The sequence below is a fragment of the Arvicola amphibius genome, chromosome 1 (assembly GCF_903992535.2).
Source record: "Arvicola amphibius chromosome 1, mArvAmp1.2, whole genome shotgun sequence".
Classification (NCBI taxonomy): Eukaryota; Metazoa; Chordata; class Mammalia; order Rodentia; family Cricetidae; genus Arvicola; species Arvicola amphibius.
In genome coordinates, this window is record NC_052047.1 from 186,257,642 (window position 1) to 186,274,978 (window position 17,337).

Here is a 17,337-nt window from a genome sequence, read left to right on the forward strand (position 1 = left end):
ACTGTGGACTTTGCCTGCCCTCTGGCCTCAGTCCTCGCACCCTGCACATTCAGATGCAATGGTGCACAGAGCAAAAGTCTTACCAGGGCCCACAGGGATGGGGGAGGCACGGGAGAGGCACAGGGGCGGGGTATCCCCTTTCTAGCTTCACAGTCTGTTCTCTGGTCATGGACACAGTGGGCAGGGGTGGCACGGGGAGAGGAAAGGGGACTTTACAAGGATTTTGTTTTTACAAATGGGAGCTTTCAAACTCTGCGTTTTCCAGGCTCTGCTCATCTATCCCGGGAGCCCCTGGGGGGTTCAACAGGGCTCACAGGGAAGACTAAAGCCGTGACAGCCACAGTTGTCTCTGGTTTCTCTAGCTGAGAAGCAATGTAGACATTACAGAGGCTTCCCTCAGAGCAGGGCAGGTGGCTCTGCCTGCTGGCTGGGGCCTGGGAGGGCTCTTTAGAACAGGTCCTTCAGTTTGGTCGTAAGAGACTAAAAATATTTTACAGATCACGCTCTCCCTGAGTCAAAGTCCCCTGCTGCAGCATTCCAAAGCTAGACCTCAAAGCAGGGCGTGCAGCCCTTCAGATAGCACCCGGTGCTCTATTTGGAAGAAAGCACAAGTCTCAAGGCCAAAGCTCCATCTGTAGGCTGGAGAAAGGGCTTTCCTGACTCCTTAAAGCTCTGTCTGCCACCCTTCAAAGCCAGAGAAGCCGACAGGAAAGGTGGCAAGAACGAATGACTAGCTGAGTGGAGTAAAGACCTCACCTTCTTTTGTCAGGCAAGCCCTTACAAGGCCTGTCCGCAGCAACCACAGCCCCCCCCCCCCCCCCCCGCTTTGTTCATGGGTTTCATCCCAGGCCACCTTTCAAACTGTCCAAGCTTCTCCCTCTCCAGAGTCCAGAATAAGCTGGGTACCATGGACCAGGGCTTCCGTGGCATTTTCTGTTAGTTCACACACCACGGTGGATTTGCAAAGGGCCACCTCCCAGGATGAGAAGGCAGCTGGCCTCCTTGGACCTACCAAGCATTGGATAGTCTCTTATTTATTCTCTGAAAAGCCCTGAGCTCATGCCCAGAACAGAGTTTAATTCAGGAGCAGGCGCTGCTCTGGCCTGCTTTTGGGGTTTGAGGCTGGGACTTCCGAGGGCTCAGGGAAACATGCTCCCTTTGCCATGGGGGGAGGGGAAGGCCTCTGCACCCCTCCCTATCAGTCAACAGCGCATTTTGCTGGAAAGAGGAGAGGAGAGCAACCTGGGGTTAGTGGCTTCCCTGGGCACATCCCATGCTCACCCAGCAGCGATGCTCCCTTCCCACACCACCTAGCTGCCAGCACTATAAAAATTGATCTCTTCTCAAAATCGATCTGCCTGGCTTTTCTCAGTGGAGCAGGTTCATGGCAAAGCTGCATTTATTTTTAAAATCTGATAGCATCGGCCTATTGTGATCATTTAAACACAGAATTCTTTGAGCTTTAGAAATCCCCTCTGTCGGGCTGCAGTGGAGAACTCTGCTCCCTGCTCCACTGAGCTGGAGCAAGCCTGTTTACGCTAGCCTGAGCTCTCCCTGTGAGTGAGGGCTTCTTAAGGACCTTGTAATTTTTCTGGAATTAAACCTCCCACTTCTTACATTCCAGATGTCATTACAGTCAAAAGTCATAAGAATCTGCTTCCCTGCGTGGCTAGCAGGGGTGAGGGAAAGGGAGGTTTGGGGGGTGGGTGGGGGGCTGGAGTGGAGATGTTTCTGTGTGATGACCTGTTTGCAAGGATCCACCCCCAAAAGTGGGGATTACATACAACGTCTTACCTACCTGACAAGATGGTTTAATCATCTGCTATCCTTGGCCTCCCCTAGCAGCTTCCTGCTGGAGAGACTAAAGCCCTGGCTCAGTTGGGGACGAGGACAAAAAAAAAAAAAAAAAAAAAAAAAAAAAAAAAAACAAAACCCTGCCCAGCATGGCCCAAGCTGTGGTTTCCAACCACCAAGGGAGTGCAGGGCCAGGCCAGTAAATAAAGGGACTCAGCACAAGAGGCTTCTTCCTTCTTTTGTACGAAAGCCCACTGGAATTGTCTAAACTGCAGCGCAAGCTCTTGCCCACTGCGAATCATGTGCTCTGAGACATTTAATACTATTTCAATTATGCAGAGGAAATAATATAATTCCTTTATTTGAAAAACGATACTGAACCTTGGAGATCAGTTAAAATCTATGGCTGGAGAGGGCTCTTCTGAAGCTGCTGTCCCCCTCCTCACACAGCGGTGCCTGTGCACAGATGAAAAAGCATTGGGTCAGGAAACAGTGAACCAGTGCTTTCCAGGGCCGGGTTCGGCTCCCGCGGCTCTCGTGGCTCCACTGTTCCCACGCTACTTCTTCTTCGCGTTGACGTTTTTGCAGACCCAGTTCATGCCGTCCTTGGGGGGGGGGGGAGGGGAACGGCAGAGAGAGGCAGTGTTAGCGGCAAGAAAGGTCCCAAGAGCTCAGGCTGGAGGGGACTGCGGTCACCTCCTCTATGGATTCGTTGCCTCAGAGGCCCACCTGGCTGACCAGGGCCGGTGGTGACCTCCTGGAAGTGTGTGGGAGGTGGGGGGCGGGGGGGGGACACTCTGAGCACACGAGGGAGGCAGAGGGAGCCAGCATCTGAACTTGAGACTCATTCTCAGGAACTCCCTCTGAAAAAATAAACACACCTGCCTGGTCTAGGGCTTGACTGAGGCGCTATCAGGAAGGATTCCAGCCATTTTTGGCTTTTTCTAAAAGCTGACCTTTGCTAGGGCATTAATTCTATGAGCTACCCTTCTGGTGCCCCAGCGTGTTTACAGTGTGACAGTGTACACTAGGGTTAAATTAAATTTCATTTTGGAAAAACAACCCTCTGAAGTGGGTGTTACCCCACACACGCAGGGGCAATACACACTATGTCTGTAGAGAGGCTTAAAAGCTGCTTCTTGTTGCTTTAAGCCCTACCAGGCAGGGGGACAGAGGGAAGGACAGAAGGTTCCCTTAAAGGCACAGTGACCTTGAAACTGTCCTCTTTAGAAGGCTGGAGAGGGACTGAGGTTAAAACACACACACTGCCTGCAGCCACCTGGTAGGCAGCACAATTCCTCACAGATGCCAGGCCTGTCAGATATGACCTCCTTTTCAACCCCCTCTGGAGCATACCTGGACACACACCCCTCCCCAGAAACTCCAGACCTTCAGCCATGTGCAAACGCCCTAAAGATGGGCCCTGCAAGGCATCTTGCCCAGAGTCTGGGTCTCACATACATGTGCTATCAGACACACACACACACACACACACACACACACACACGACCACGTGACGCCTCACACTTCAAACCCCATGTTTCTGGTGGCTGTGGATCTGGCCGCTGAACCGGAACAGCTAAGAGGGCTTATAGCAATAAACATCAGCTGACACCTTTGGCCACCAGGACATTAATCCTGTAAACAATACATCACTGCAAAACAACCAGCAGGTACCTTTCTTTTTCCTGGCTAATCTGCCATCACCTGCATTTACAGTGATTAAAACTCTACCAGCTGCCATCAGGGTATTTGGGCAGGAGAACCTGAGGATCTGAGGGACGCTGTGCTTTGCCAAGATGAGGCCTGGCCTTGGCAAAGAGCCTTCAGGTGGAGAGCACCTGGCTGCGGCTGGGCAGCGGAGGACGGGACAAGGGGACCCCCAACACATCTGATTACAACTGGGTCAGCAGCACATCCCAAGAAACCAAGCAGTTTTAAACCCATTTTATGAAAAAGGAGTCATTTAAAGAGAGCATGCTTAATTTTAGTAGCTAATTGGTTTCTAGGAAAAAAAATGATCACCTGCCAGGAGACAAAAAAGAATTTTACACAGACAGGAGGGATGAATAGATAACCATCTTCTCTTGCTCCAAAGCTGAAGAGCTCAGCACACAGGCAGCACAAACACCCAAAGGTGCCGTCTGTCTCCAGTTCTCCTCTCTGCAGGCACAGCGTCTTTATCAGAGCAGCTTCTCCAGGAAGCAAGTGTCCCCGCACAACGCCAGCCAATACTGCTTTGTCTTTTTTCTTGGTTTATGACTGGTGAAGAAGGGGGTTCCTTTTATTATATCTCACCGAACATAAGTGTAGGCAAAGAGATAGGGAAAATATTTACTCAGCTGCAGACACTCAAAGCAGAAGGTGGGGGAGCCATACTCTGTGGAGGGGGGAAAGGGGCTTAAAGGGCACGGCCTGGTGAGGGTGCTGTCCTGTAGATGTCTAGAGTGGAGGTCTGCCCAGCATGGTCTTGTCAACAGAGGGTGCTCAGAGGCCAGCACCCAAGGCTGCTCTCAGCCCCTGGTACTATCCTGGGGCAAAGCCCTGGGCCTCTGCAGGGTTTAGGGAGGCCCTTTTGAGTCCCAGCATTTGGGGGCTGAAGGGGAGGGGAATGAGGAAGGGCACAATCCTCTCTGACATACATCAAGTAAGTGCAAGCTTTGCCAAGTAGCCCACTGGAAAGGAAAGATAATAGTGTGCTATCCAAAAACCAAGACGGGAGAGCCCAAGCAAGGGACTGGCAGGCTGTCTGGCTTAGTATAGTCCATATTTAATTTATAGTCTTTAAAATTAATTCTCATAAGCACCCAATGAATATATTATTGTTTCCATATTGCAAACAAGGAAATGAAGAACAGAATAATTCAGAGCAGAGGTGGGCCCTGAGATGCGCCTGTCTTCCCACTGAGGACAGTACACTCGTCACCACGGCTCTGAGGGTGGCGGGAGAAGAGCTCAGCATCTAATTTACAGAGCAGCTGAGTGGCCTTGGAAGGCAGGCGGGCAAGGCCATTCCAATGGGTTCTTTTTCCTCACGGCTTCCTTCAGCTGAAGACAGGGCAAAGACAGGAGAAACCCCTGTCAAGGAACCCTGCCTGCCTTGCCACAGCTCTAAAACAACCAGAATATTCCTAGTCTGCAGGATCCAGGCCTGCAGAAGGCTGGGCATTCGTGTCCTGGGCCACCTCCTCCAGTGGATATGGGAGCCTTCTGCTTCTATGTTTAAGAGAACGGTGGGTTTAGTTTTTCTGAGAGGAGGTGATTGCTTACTTGAAGGAGGCGACTCTGCTGTCCCTGAAGAAGGAAATGAACTCATGGGTTTGTTTAAGGTTGAACCTTTCATTGTTGAAAACTGGTTTGACCGATTTCCTGCGCACTTGATCTTCACTATGGGAATGACTATCTTTGGTGTGAGCAGTCTCCCCTTTCCTTTCCCGACCAATCTTGCTGAAACTGAATTTGAATTGATTAGTTTCAATTCAATAACAGAGACTAAAGAGAGACAGGGAACCTCAAACGCTGGCCTTTGTGTAACTTCCTGGAGAGGAAATACAAGTCTCTGTGTTGTCGCAGGAACATCCTCTAGTAACCGTGCGTGGTGCAAGGCCGCCCTGCTATATGGTGGAAACCTATGAACCACCCTGTTCACACTAGTCAGCCTGTGGGCAGGCCTGGGCTCTGGCTGCACCGCCCTTTTTGATTTGATCTCAGTCCGGGGCATCCATCCTCGTTGGGTGGCTGGAAGGGAGCAGTGGTGGCCATGGTTGGGTGGGCTGGATTTTAAAACTGGGCTGCCTATGTGGTCACTTCAGTAATTGCTTTAGGATGACCAGGCGCTTAGACCCTGACTGAGCAATGCAGCCTGTCCCATTGTGCCTTTAGGCCCCTGGGGTCAAGGAGCAGCTGAATGCAGGCAGCACACATAAAATATTGCTTGCTGTTCAGTTTTCTGGTGACAAAGGGCAGTGCACCAGGGAGGGAGCAAGCAAATCACATGCCATAGGCTCATTCTCTTAGTTCATAGAGAGGTCTGCGGATATAAATATCAGCACCTGAGGTCCGGCTGACAGATATGTAGTCCGTGCCTGTCTGGAGGAAGTACCAACTGATCCCAGGCCTAGAAAGAAGATTGGACATCATATTTTTAAATACTGAAAAAATTGGGGCTGGGGAGTGTAGCCGCTCCATTGTAGAATAAGGGCTTAGCATAAACAAGATACTGGGCTCAACTTCTATTCCCACAAAGAAAAAAAAATCAAATTCTGTCAGCAGGCCAGGAAATGCACCCCTAGATCAAGGAAAAAGCAGCAGAGGCAGGAAGCACAACCCACACCTCTACGAGCCCGCTGCTGACCCTCCTTAGGGGAAGAAATGGGGGGTGGACTAGAGGTGGTGACCTGTAGAGCAACCCCACGGAACATTGCCGTTCAGAGTCGTTGGTGCAGGACTGTATTGACCAAGTCTAGAGGCCAGGTTCAAACTGCTGACTTCTGCTTTAAATGGAAATCCCAAGCCAGAACTACCAGGCACACTGTGTTTCAGAAAAAATGTCTCCAAACCCCTGAAACTACAGCAGTCGTACAGACGTGCTCTGGGGAGGAGTCACGGCGACAGGTACAAGCAGGATGCTGCTTCTAGAACTTTGTTTTTGACCTAAGCCAGAGCCTTGGTAGGCCATTTCCTACATTCGGAAGAAAAAGGACAAGAGACCAAGTGCTAGATGTAGATCCTCGGAGGCCCTAGCAGCCAGCCAAGCCTCCAGGGCACGGAGGGATATTTCTGCCTGATGAAGGGGACTGGCTGAGGGGTTTAGGTAACCCCTCCCACACACTTTTCACTTTCCCTCGGTTTCTGCTTTGATGGAACTGGGTCCCTTCTGATCACTCCTCTGGACTACAATCCTCTCAGCAGGGTGCAGTTGCCAAGACTGACGCTCTTCTCCAGAGTCTGGTGCCTTTCACCTATTCTCTGCTCATGAGAATTTCCCATGAAGACCCGCTTTAATCATGTGACGGTTGGCCTTCTAGTGGCCATCAATCAGGCAAGGAAAGATCTGTTCCGGACTCTCTCGCTGAGTCCATTCTCAGCTGGACACACGGTATTGTCTCGTAAAGGTCACACAGTGTGCCTGAGAATATCAGGTACAAATCCCACTCAGAAATTTCAGCCCTAGAATCACCAGCTCCCACGGTCTCAGATCATGGATTCAAGCCACTTACCTAGTGACAGTAGTGGTACCTGCCCTGCTTGGCCAGAGAGCGTAGGGTACTTCACCTGTCGGATTGTGGCTGTTCTCTGGACTAGACCACTCGGGGGTCCTTGCTACTGGTTAGTATGACATATTTCTAGAGCTGTTTTTGTTTATAAACGTTTTACCTTTTATTTATTCATTCATTCTTCTTTTTAATCTTTCTGGTTTTCTTTTTATATAATTTATTTCTTTTTATTTTATTTGCATTGGTGTTTTGCCTGCAAGTGTGTCCATATGAGGGTGTCAGATTTTGAAGTTACAGCCAGTTGTGAATTTCCATATAAGTGCTGGGCATTGAACCTAAGTCCTCTGGAAGAGAAGCCAGTGCTCTTAAGTGTGAGCCATCTCTCCAGCCCCTCATTCATTCATTCTTTCGGCTATTGTGTGTATGTGTGTTTGGATATAATAGGGGTGGCCAGGCAAGCCGTGGCATGTGTATGGGCACAGAGAACAACCCTGCTGGAGCTGGTTCTCTTCTCACACCATGTAGGTTCCAGGGGCTGAGCTCAGGTCGTCGGGTTCAGAGTAAGTGTGCTGAGCCTCTTGTAGGCCACCAGGCACATCTTGATTGACATCTGCACACACAGAGTGTTCAGACAGCGGAGGCTTTCAGCACTCACAACTATAACACAGATCCTGGGCTGTTCCCTTTTCTTTTTAGACTTTCCTAGGTTTTCTTTCTGGGCTGTCAAAGAGGTGGTACCAGATGTCAGCAGTAAGGCCACTCGGCAGCTTCTGGGAAGGTTTGGTGGGATGAGAACAAAACTGGAATTTAGGGAGGTTTTAGTCATTATGATACTGAGTTCATATCTGAAGTGAGCCCCAAATAACTAAACCTTACAGTCATTTTCCTGCAAAGTTCCTCATCTGTAGGATAATCTAAGCCTTAATTAAGAGCCATGAAAGGCCTGTACTTTTGCCAGGCAATCCTGGAAGGGAATTATACGGAAGTGACTCTTTTAAAGGTAAAAGCCAAGAAACTGGCTGAGTGCACAGGAGTGTAGGTCAGCAGCATCACCTGAGGGAGGAACATGGTCAACGCTGCCTGATAGTGACAAGCACTTCTATAGAAGGTTCCACGACCTTTCTCTGGTCCCCAAAGGTTACCATGAAAGGACAATAGACATCAGATTCCCTTCTTAATTAACATTCTTATTAAATAACCCATTTCAAATAATGGTTAAATTCTCTAAATTTATATCATTCTATTAACCATAATCTAATCTCATTAACCTTGAAATCCCAGTCTTAACTATCCAATTCTGCACACCCTGGTACTATCTACAAACTAATTAAGTGACCTTCAAACTATTTGTCCTCTGTACAAATCATTCTCTTTGCTCTCAGTTCTTTGCTGGATCTCTCTCTCTCTCTCTCTCTCTCTCTCTCTCTCTCTCTCTCTCTCTTTCTCATTCATATGATTTCATTTTGATTAATTAATATATTTATCTGTTGTGTGTAAGTCAGCGGATAACTTTTGGGAGTCAGTGCTCTGCTCTTGCCCTGTGGTCCTGGGGATCAAACTCAGGTCATTCATCTGGTTAGGTGACCATCACCTTTATCCACTGATCCACCTTGCTGACCCTGGATCTCTTTGGATGTCACTTCCTGTGCCTATGATTGCTGCGGGTCCCTGATTAAAGAAGCACTTTACTGGAATCTCGCTTTATTCAAACTGGCTTATTTTTTCACAGGTGCCCCTCACCACTCCCACCCACACTAACTGCCTGGTAGGTTGCTGTCTTGGCCAAAGGGTTCTGTAAAGGAGGCTGGGGATGGAGCTCACTGGAAGAGTCTTGCCTACCATGTTCCCTGCTCTGGGTTTGGTTTCCAGCTTGGATGAAAGGAGAGAGGGAGAAAGGAAGGGAAGAGGCCCTGTAGGGGGCGCTGTGTACCTGTGGTGATTACCCAGTCAGGCGTGGAGGTAGGAAACACAGGCCCTCCCTGGCTACCCTCAGGTTCTTAGGGTGTAGTGCCCTTGACTTCAATGTCACTGTGCTGAGTAGTGACTCTGGCTGCCCCTTTTCCTACCCGCAGACAATATGAAGAAACAAGTCTCACTGGTAACTCCAGCTTAGCTTTTCCATGCTTTCTCTACTCTGGCCAAAAGAGAGGTCACAGGACCATGAGCCCACATTCTGATGAATGTGCAAGTACAACCTCTTCCTCTTCTCAGCCCACCGGTACAGTTCCTCACACCTGGATGCCCCTGAACATCTAACATCTGTGTTCGGAGCCATGCACAAGGGCAGAGTCCACATACTAGAATGTGGACACGGGAAAGCTGGACTGGGGCTGTAGTTCAGTAGGTAGAGTGCTTGTCTGCTATTCCCACGACCTGGGTTCCATCCTCAGGGATGGAAAAACAACAAGAAAGCTGCCATTTCCCAGTCCGTGTCTCAGCAAATGACCCTGTACACATGGGCACTTGTGGGGTTAGATCTTTTCCTTTTCCTTTTTATTTTTTGGGCATGTGTAGGGCTAGATCTTTTCATATATTTCTTTTCTTTCTCTCTTTTTTCTTTTGTTTTCTTTTTCCTTTTCTTTTTTTTTTTTTTTGTTTTGTTTTTCAAGACAGGGTTTCTCTCTGTAGCTTTGGAGCCTGTTCTGAAACTCGCTCTGTAGACCAGGCTGGCCTCGAACTCACAGAGATCCGCCTGCCTCTGCCTTCTGAGTGTTGGGATTAAAGGTGTGCGCCATCAGTGCCTGGCTAGATCTTTTCATTTTAAAGAGGGTTGTAATTGGACAAGGTTTATTTATTTATTTATTTGTTTGTTTATTTATTTATTTATTAAGCATACAGTATTCTGTCTGCTTGCATGCCTGCAGGCACCAGACCTCATTACAGATGGTTGTGAGCCACCATGTGGTTGCTGGGAATTGAACTCAGGACCTTTGGAAGAGCAGGCAGTGCTCTTAACCTCTGAGTCATTTCTCCAGCCCCTGAGACATTTCTCCAGCCCCGTAATGGACAAGGTTAAATAAGACTTATCAACATTTACCTACTACCAACATCCCAAAGCATAGCATACTTGGACTAGGTTGTAAGTGACTCTGAAAAATGCAGTTAAATCAAAGACCTGATAGACATACTTGTCTATATAATGGCGTATGTGGCAGCAATTTCATAAGGAACAATCTAGAAGAACGGTAGTTAGTCCCTTTGTAGAGTAGAATTTAGGAGAGAGAAAACAATTTTTTTACTTGCCTTTGTGACAATCTCACATAGTCCAGGCTGGCTGAGGATGGTTTTGAACCCCTCTTCCCTCTTCCCCCTCAAGGATGGCTTCGAACCCCTGCTCCTTCTTCACCCCCAGGAACTGGGATTGCAGGCTTGTACTGTTGTGCCCACTTTCTCTGTGCATTTTTATGCTGTTGAGATTAACCTAGAACTCTTTCCATACAAGACAACCATTCTACTGCTGAGTCATGCCCTTAGCTCTCTAACTTTATAAACTTTCATACACTTAAAGAAAGAGGAAAAATGCACGTTTGAGATAGGATCTTGGAGTGCTAGCCTATAACTCCAGGGCATGGAGGAATCCACAATGCCCAGCTGAGTCAGAATCGAGGAAGAATTGGTGTGGTGGCTCATCCCTGCAATCTCAACCCTGGATGCTGAGGGAGGAAGGTCAGGAGATCAGCCTCAGTTATGTAGAGAGTCTGAAGCCACCCTATCTTGGGGCTGGAGAGAATTCCGTAGTTCGGGGCACTGGCTGCTCTTCTAGAGGACTGGAGTTTGAGTCCCAGCACCTATGTGGTGTGGCTCATAACCAACTGTAACTCTAATCCCAAGGGGGCCACAGAGCCACTTCTGGCTTTCATACGCACAGCACTCATTAAGGGTGCACACACAAAACAACCATACCCATAAAATAAAATTACAATTATTTTCTTCAAGACAGGGCTTTCTTTGTATAGCCCTGGCTGTCCTGGAATAAACTCTGTAGTCCAGGTTAGCTTTGAACTCACAGACATCTGGCTGCCTCTGCCTCTGGAGTGCTGGGGTTAAAGGCGCGCGCCACCATTGCCCAGCTTTAAATTTCTTTCTTTTTTCTGTTTAAATTTATGAAAAGAGACCCTATCTCAAAACTGCAAAATACCAACTCTCCCAAACTTAAACCTCATAGACTACTCCAGAATACATTTTGAAGATTTAACTGTGGTAATCCCTGGGTTCTAAGGAACCCCAACATACACATATTCATGGAGAACTTCTGGGGTACAGGTATGAGCAGTCTGAGGAGGGGAACACCTGTCTACTACACTGAACTCTAGAGGCCAAACATAGAAGTCAGCCATGACTATATTTGTTATCAAAGAAAAACAAAACAAAAACCAGGTAGCAAACATGTTAGGACTGACATAATTCTAGGATGTGGTTTTTTGCATGCAATAAAAGCGATCAGACCATCTAACGACAAACAGTGTCAATGTCTGAGGGAAGGGGACATTAGAAAGGAAAAACAAGTGGGAAGTGGCTGTGGGCAGTGGTCAAGAACCAAACCTCAGGTCTGCAACCCAACATGCCAAGCTGAGAGAACAGCAAACTGTCATGCTGTTAGGGACCTACCATACGTCAAGGAGGGAAGACATGAGCCTAGAGCAGTCTGGACCAGTCCTGGCAGCACTGCTGAGTGTCCTGCTAGACAGACCAGATGCTTGAACTGAGGAGTGTGGAGGATTCTGGTCATCTTAAAGGGCTGACTACGGAGTGCTGCTGAGTTGAGCAGTTTGGTAGGAAGCCCCTGAGTTGAAAGAGTGTGACTTATTTTTTTTTTTTTTTTTATTTTTTGAGAATACAGCCTCTTGGATGACTGGGACAGGGCTGTGCTCTGCCCTAAATTAATATTAAACAAGAGGGTGTTCAATCTCCTGGTATACAGTTCCTCAGTATAAAGCATAGGGCTTTGTGTCCATAGAAGCCTCCCAGTAGGAAATCAACACCAGGAGCGGAAACAGACACCAAGCCCAGGGCAGGGGGAGAACTAAGAATAAACAGGTATTTCCAGGCCAACGAACATTTGTATGTTGGCGACGATAATCACTTTGGGAGCAGAAGCTTTTACCATCTATAATATTAGCTCTAACATTAAATGCCAACACAATCGTCAAACATTTCCAGAGTTAGACCAATCTGAAGGTCACCTCTTGAGCCTTCCTCCAGGTGAGGAGAATATGCTGAAGGCTCCAAGGTTCCTTTGGAACACTGCATGGCATTGGTTGGTTTCTTTTTGTTTTCTTTCCTTCCTTCCTTCCTTTCTTGTTGTTTGAGACAGAGTTTCTCTGTGTTGCTTTGGAGCCTATCCTGGAACCAGTTCTTGTAGACCAGGCTGGGCTTGAACTCACAGATTCACTTGCCTCTGCCTCCTGAGTGCTAGGATTAAAGGCATGTACCTCCACTGCCTGGCATCTAGTTGGTTTCTAAAGCAGCAAAGAATCAACCTCTTTCCATGCACTTCACTTTCTAGAATGGTTCATCTGCCAATCAGTGGCCATTTGTTTCAAATCTTTTTCTTTTTTAAAATTTATTTATTGTTTTTCTTTTTTTAATATTTATTTATTTATTATGTATACAATATTCTGTCTGTGTGTATGTCTGCAGGCCAGAAGAGGGCACCAGACCTCATTTACAGATGGTTGTGAGCCACCATGTGGTTGCCCGGAATTGAACTCAGGACCTTTGGAAGAGCAGGCAATGCTCTTAACCACTGAGCTATCTCTCCAGCCCCTTCAAATCTTTTTCTATCTAGAGCAGTGGTTCTCACCCTTCCTAATGCTGCGACCCTTTAATACAGTCCCTCATGTTGTGGTGACCCCCACATAAAATTATTTTGTTTCTACTGTATAGCTGTAATTTTGCTACTGTTATGAATCTTAATGTAAATATCTGTGTTCTCTGATGGTCTTGGGTGACCCCTGTGAAAGGGACCCACAGGTTGAGAACCATTCGTCTATCTCAACCCTACCAGTGAGGCAGACTGCCTTAGTGAGTTGCCAGGATGACAGGGAATCGACTCTTGCCAAGGTCTCACCTGGACGCCCTCGCCTGTGAGAGCTGAGCAGGACTGGATCTGCCAGACTCGGTCCCGGATGGTGTGGAGGTTCAGCCCTTCTGCAATTTCAGAGGCCGGGGCTGCTGTGAGCAGGTCCTGCTTGTTAGCAAAGATGAGCACTGGCACACAACTCAGCTTTTCTTCCTCGAGTAATTCCGTTAGCTCCTGGGCCATTTTGGGGAGGAAAGAGGAGAGAAGCTCGAGAACTGGAGAACTGCATGCATTGTAATTATTAAGCAGTTAAGTTGATCAGCAGCAACTTTCAAGGCAGAGACTCTCAGGTCGTACCTGTGTAAGATTGCCTAGCAAATTTCTAGGGATGCTGATGACAGGAAGTCAGAGCCAGCATCTAGGAAGCACTATTAACAGACTTCCCAGGTGGCTCTGTTGTAAGTGACTTAGAGGCCACGCTGAGAAATACCCCGAGAGCCACTGGTCTTTTGCTTTTTTTTTTTTTTTAAATTTTATTTTATGTGCATTGGTGTGAGGGTGTCAGATTCCCTGGAACTGAGCTACAGACAGGTGTGAGCTGCCATGTGGGTGCTGGGAATTGAACCCAGGGCAGCCAGTGTTTTTTCCAGGCCCTTGAGAGGCACTGTTTAAGGAAAAACATAGACAGTGGTTAGAGATTTCAATCTTATTCAAGATAACCACCTGCAGGTATCTTTTTCATTTTTCCTCTGGTGCTGGGGATTGAACCAAGGGCCTTATATATCCTAAGCAGGTGTCCCTCAGTGGGTTAGACCTACACCCCCACAATAACTTAGTGTGTGTGTATGTGTGTGTATACATGTATGATCAGAAATGAAAATGTCAGAGATAACTGTGTCCATTCATCTCTGACTCCTAAACATGCACCCATGCATCAACAGTCATCAAACGCACTTCCTGAAAGAACTGGAAGAGACCAGACCTTCCCTGGGCCTCTAGGTCACAGGCAGAACTCTAAACTGCATGTTAATTCTGTCTGTAGTAATGAGTACACACAGTTACCTAAAGGACAGGCTCTGCCTCTTTCCCTCTATGCTCACCTTGTAGCTACTTTAAACATTCAGCTTGAAATACAACTGGAAAGCTGCAGGTGGTGGTGGCACACACTTTTGATCCCAGCACTCAGGAGGCAGAGGCAGGTAGATCTTTGTGAGTTTGAGGCCAGCCTGGTCTACACAGTGAGCTCCAGGACAGCTGGGGCTACATAGTGAGACCCTATCTCCAAAAACAAAAACAAAAAGACAAAAAGAAACTAGCCAGCTCAGGAGGCAGCTAGTTCCCAGGACACCCTGCCCCAAGTGCAAGTACAGCTCTGGCTCATCGCAGCGATGACCCAGAAACCACCAGGGTATGGAAGGCAGTTGTGATGTCTTCAGGAGACTCCTCAACCTACTTTCCAAGAAAAAGGAACAGAAACATGGCATCTTCTGCCTTTGGAAACAAACATGCCCCTAGAGATTCCCTTCACCCTTGCTGCTCCTGCTGGGGACTTTACTCTGGTCTCAATGGTCCAGGCCCCCTGCTGCTCTGCCTATGACTATGTACAGAAACCATGCCATCTAACCATGTTGACATGCACCCTGCATGTTATGAAGCCATGTTTAAATTCAAGCCTGGCCTTGTCTCCTGGCTTAGTTTTGGCTTGTATCTTTCTTCTCATCTTGCTGAATTTGCTGAAGTTACTCTCGGTCAACTAAGTATTGAAAAATGTAAATAGAAAAGCAATTGTGATTTTTGTGAGTTTGTTTTTACAAGGTCTGGGGAAAAACACAGAAGGACTTTGGGGTGTGGTGTGAAGTTCCATTTGGGCATATATATTCACATATACATACAACATATAGATTTAAAGATTTAGTCATTCATTAATTCATTTATTTATTATGTATACAGTGTTCTGTCTGCATATATGCCTGTATGCCAGAAGAGGGCATCAGATCCCACTACAGATGGTTGTGAGCCACCATGTGGTTGCTGGGAATTGAACTCAGAACCTCTAGAAGAGGAGTCAGTGCTCTTAACCCCTGAGCCATCTCCCCAGAGACCATCTGTTTATATCTTATATATTAAATTTGATTAAACTAAAAGGCTTTCGTCAAAAGATAGCGTAAAAGACTTGAAACTAATTTCTTTGTGGACAGCTGGTATTTTTGCCTGCTCGACAGAACAAGCCTCTTCCTTGAACTGGAACAAAAGCCCCCTTCCCTCACACACACTTCAGGTAGATTAATGAATACCCGGTGTTTTGGGAACGAGTTGCATATAAAGAATCATTTACCTGACCCGTCTCTTCAAATCTTTTTCTGTCTGCACTGTCAATTACATAGATCTGCAAAGGAAAACAAGAAAGTCACTTCAATAAACAGACACAGGAGAACGGTTAAGTTTTACAAAAGGAATAGAAGGTCTTCAGAGCTCAGATTAAGCCAACATATAGATACAGCCTGGCAATTCTCACCTCATCTGTGGAAGCAAAGAAAGATAATGAATTAACTAAAGATGCCTAGAAAACACACGCAGGGGAGCTCCTAAGCCTAGGAGGGTAAAATAAGAGCATCCAGTGGCCTCTGGCCTTTTCTAGTGAGGCCTCTTCCTACAGCTCCATCAGACAGACTCACGACTTTCTGATCTAGCACATAGAAAACCTGAAGTCTAAACAATAACACCTGCCCAAGTTACACCCAATCTGGGACAAGGCAGGATTTGAACTCAAACACACTAGACAATGAACTCCACAGCTACTTGCTACCATGTTTCCAGGCCGCACCATGTCCTCAGAACAGGATGGATGGGAGGGACCAAAGGGGATGGGCGGTGTTTGGAGGCGTCTGCAGTCCTATACTCCTGGGATGTCATTTCTCTGAAGTATCAGCATCTTCTTTGCTGACTCTGGGGTCAAGACAAGAGGCAGTTCTCTCCTGCCTCTTTTATTACTTCCTTCCCAGGCTGCTGGAAGGTCAAGAGTGAAGACCAGAACCAGGTGGGGAAGCTATGCTAGAAGACAATGTTGTTTGTTTTTGTTTTCAGGCAGAGTCTCACGTAGTCCACGCTGTCCTAGAACTGGCTACATAGTCAGGATGACCCTGAAATTTTGATCCTATCTGACTTGCTGGGTACAGGTGTGTTTTATGGGATCCTGGGGATTGAACTAAGGGCCTCACATGAATGCTAGGCAGCTTCTCTACTACCTCAACTACATTCCCAGCAGAGAGAAAATCTGACTCATTGTAATTTATAAATCTGAAGTGTCCTTCTTGATCCACGATTTTCAGTTAGTACATAAGTAACTGTAACAATAAGGAAAGCAAAGTTTAAAAGAAAGAATGAAAAAAATCACCCATAGGTCACAGCTTCTAACCATATCAGCTATTTAAATTTCCTACAGAGCCGGGCGGTGGTGGCACACGCCTTTAATCCCAGCACTCGGGAGTCAGAGGCAGGCGGATCTCTATGAGTTCGAGACCAGCCTGGTCTACAAGAGCTAGTTCCAGGACAGGCTCTAAAGCTGCAGAGAAACCCTGTCTCGAAAAACCAAAAAAAACAAAATAAAAAATAAAAAAAAAATTTCCTACAGAAGGCTCCGCCCAGCCAGGGGCAGAGGCACGTTTGTAATCTCAGCACTTGAGAGGCTGAGGCAGGAGGATGGCTATGAGAATGGGGCTGGGCTAGGCTAGGCTAGGCTAGTTTCTTATCTTTCTTTCATTTTTTTTTTATTTTTTATTTTTATGGTTTTCCAAGACAGGGTTTCTCTACATAACAGTCCTGGCTGTCCTGGAATTCACTTTGTAGTCCAGGCTGGCCTCAAACCACTGAGATCCTCCTGCCTTTGCCTCCCAAGTGCTGAGATTAAAGGCATGCGCCGTCACCACCTGGCTAGTCTAGGCTAATTTCAAACTCACTCTAATGTGAGACACTGTCTTGAAGAAAAAAGTTTTCCTAATTCTCCATATGCAAATTTTTTTCCTTTTTTTCCCATATGCAAATTTAAAAAGAAAATTAGAATTAGAATTTTGTGCTTCTAAAACATTTCATTTACTTTATACGTATGGGTGTTTGTTTGCATGCATGTCTGTGTATCATATGTGTACCTAATAACCTAATACCCAGACCCAGAAGGTGATGGATTGCCTAGGATTGGAGTTAAAGACAACTGTGAGCTGAGGCAGTGGTGGCACCTGCCTTTAATCCCAGCACTCGGGAGGCAGAGGCAGGAGGATCTCTGTGAGGTTGAGGCCAGCCTGGTGTACA

At 47.1% G+C, this 17,337-nt stretch overlaps 1 protein-coding gene across 1 annotated transcript in view; it reads right to left on the reverse strand.

Annotated features, from left to right (window-relative positions):
- Positions 1–2,125: 2,125 nt before the first annotated feature.
- The window catches only part of Arl3 (ADP ribosylation factor like GTPase 3), a 68,359-nt gene continuing 53,147 nt past the window's right edge, over positions 2,126–17,337 (reverse strand). The window contains exons 4-6 of the mRNA XM_038328208.1: positions 15,368–15,418; positions 13,081–13,266; positions 2,126–2,399 (exon numbers count right to left, since the gene is read on the reverse strand). Coding sequence (XP_038184136.1) covers positions 2,352–2,399; positions 13,081–13,266; positions 15,368–15,418 — 285 coding nt within the window. The 3' untranslated portion in view covers positions 2,126–2,351. The remainder of the gene's footprint in view (positions 2,400–13,080; positions 13,267–15,367; positions 15,419–17,337) is intronic.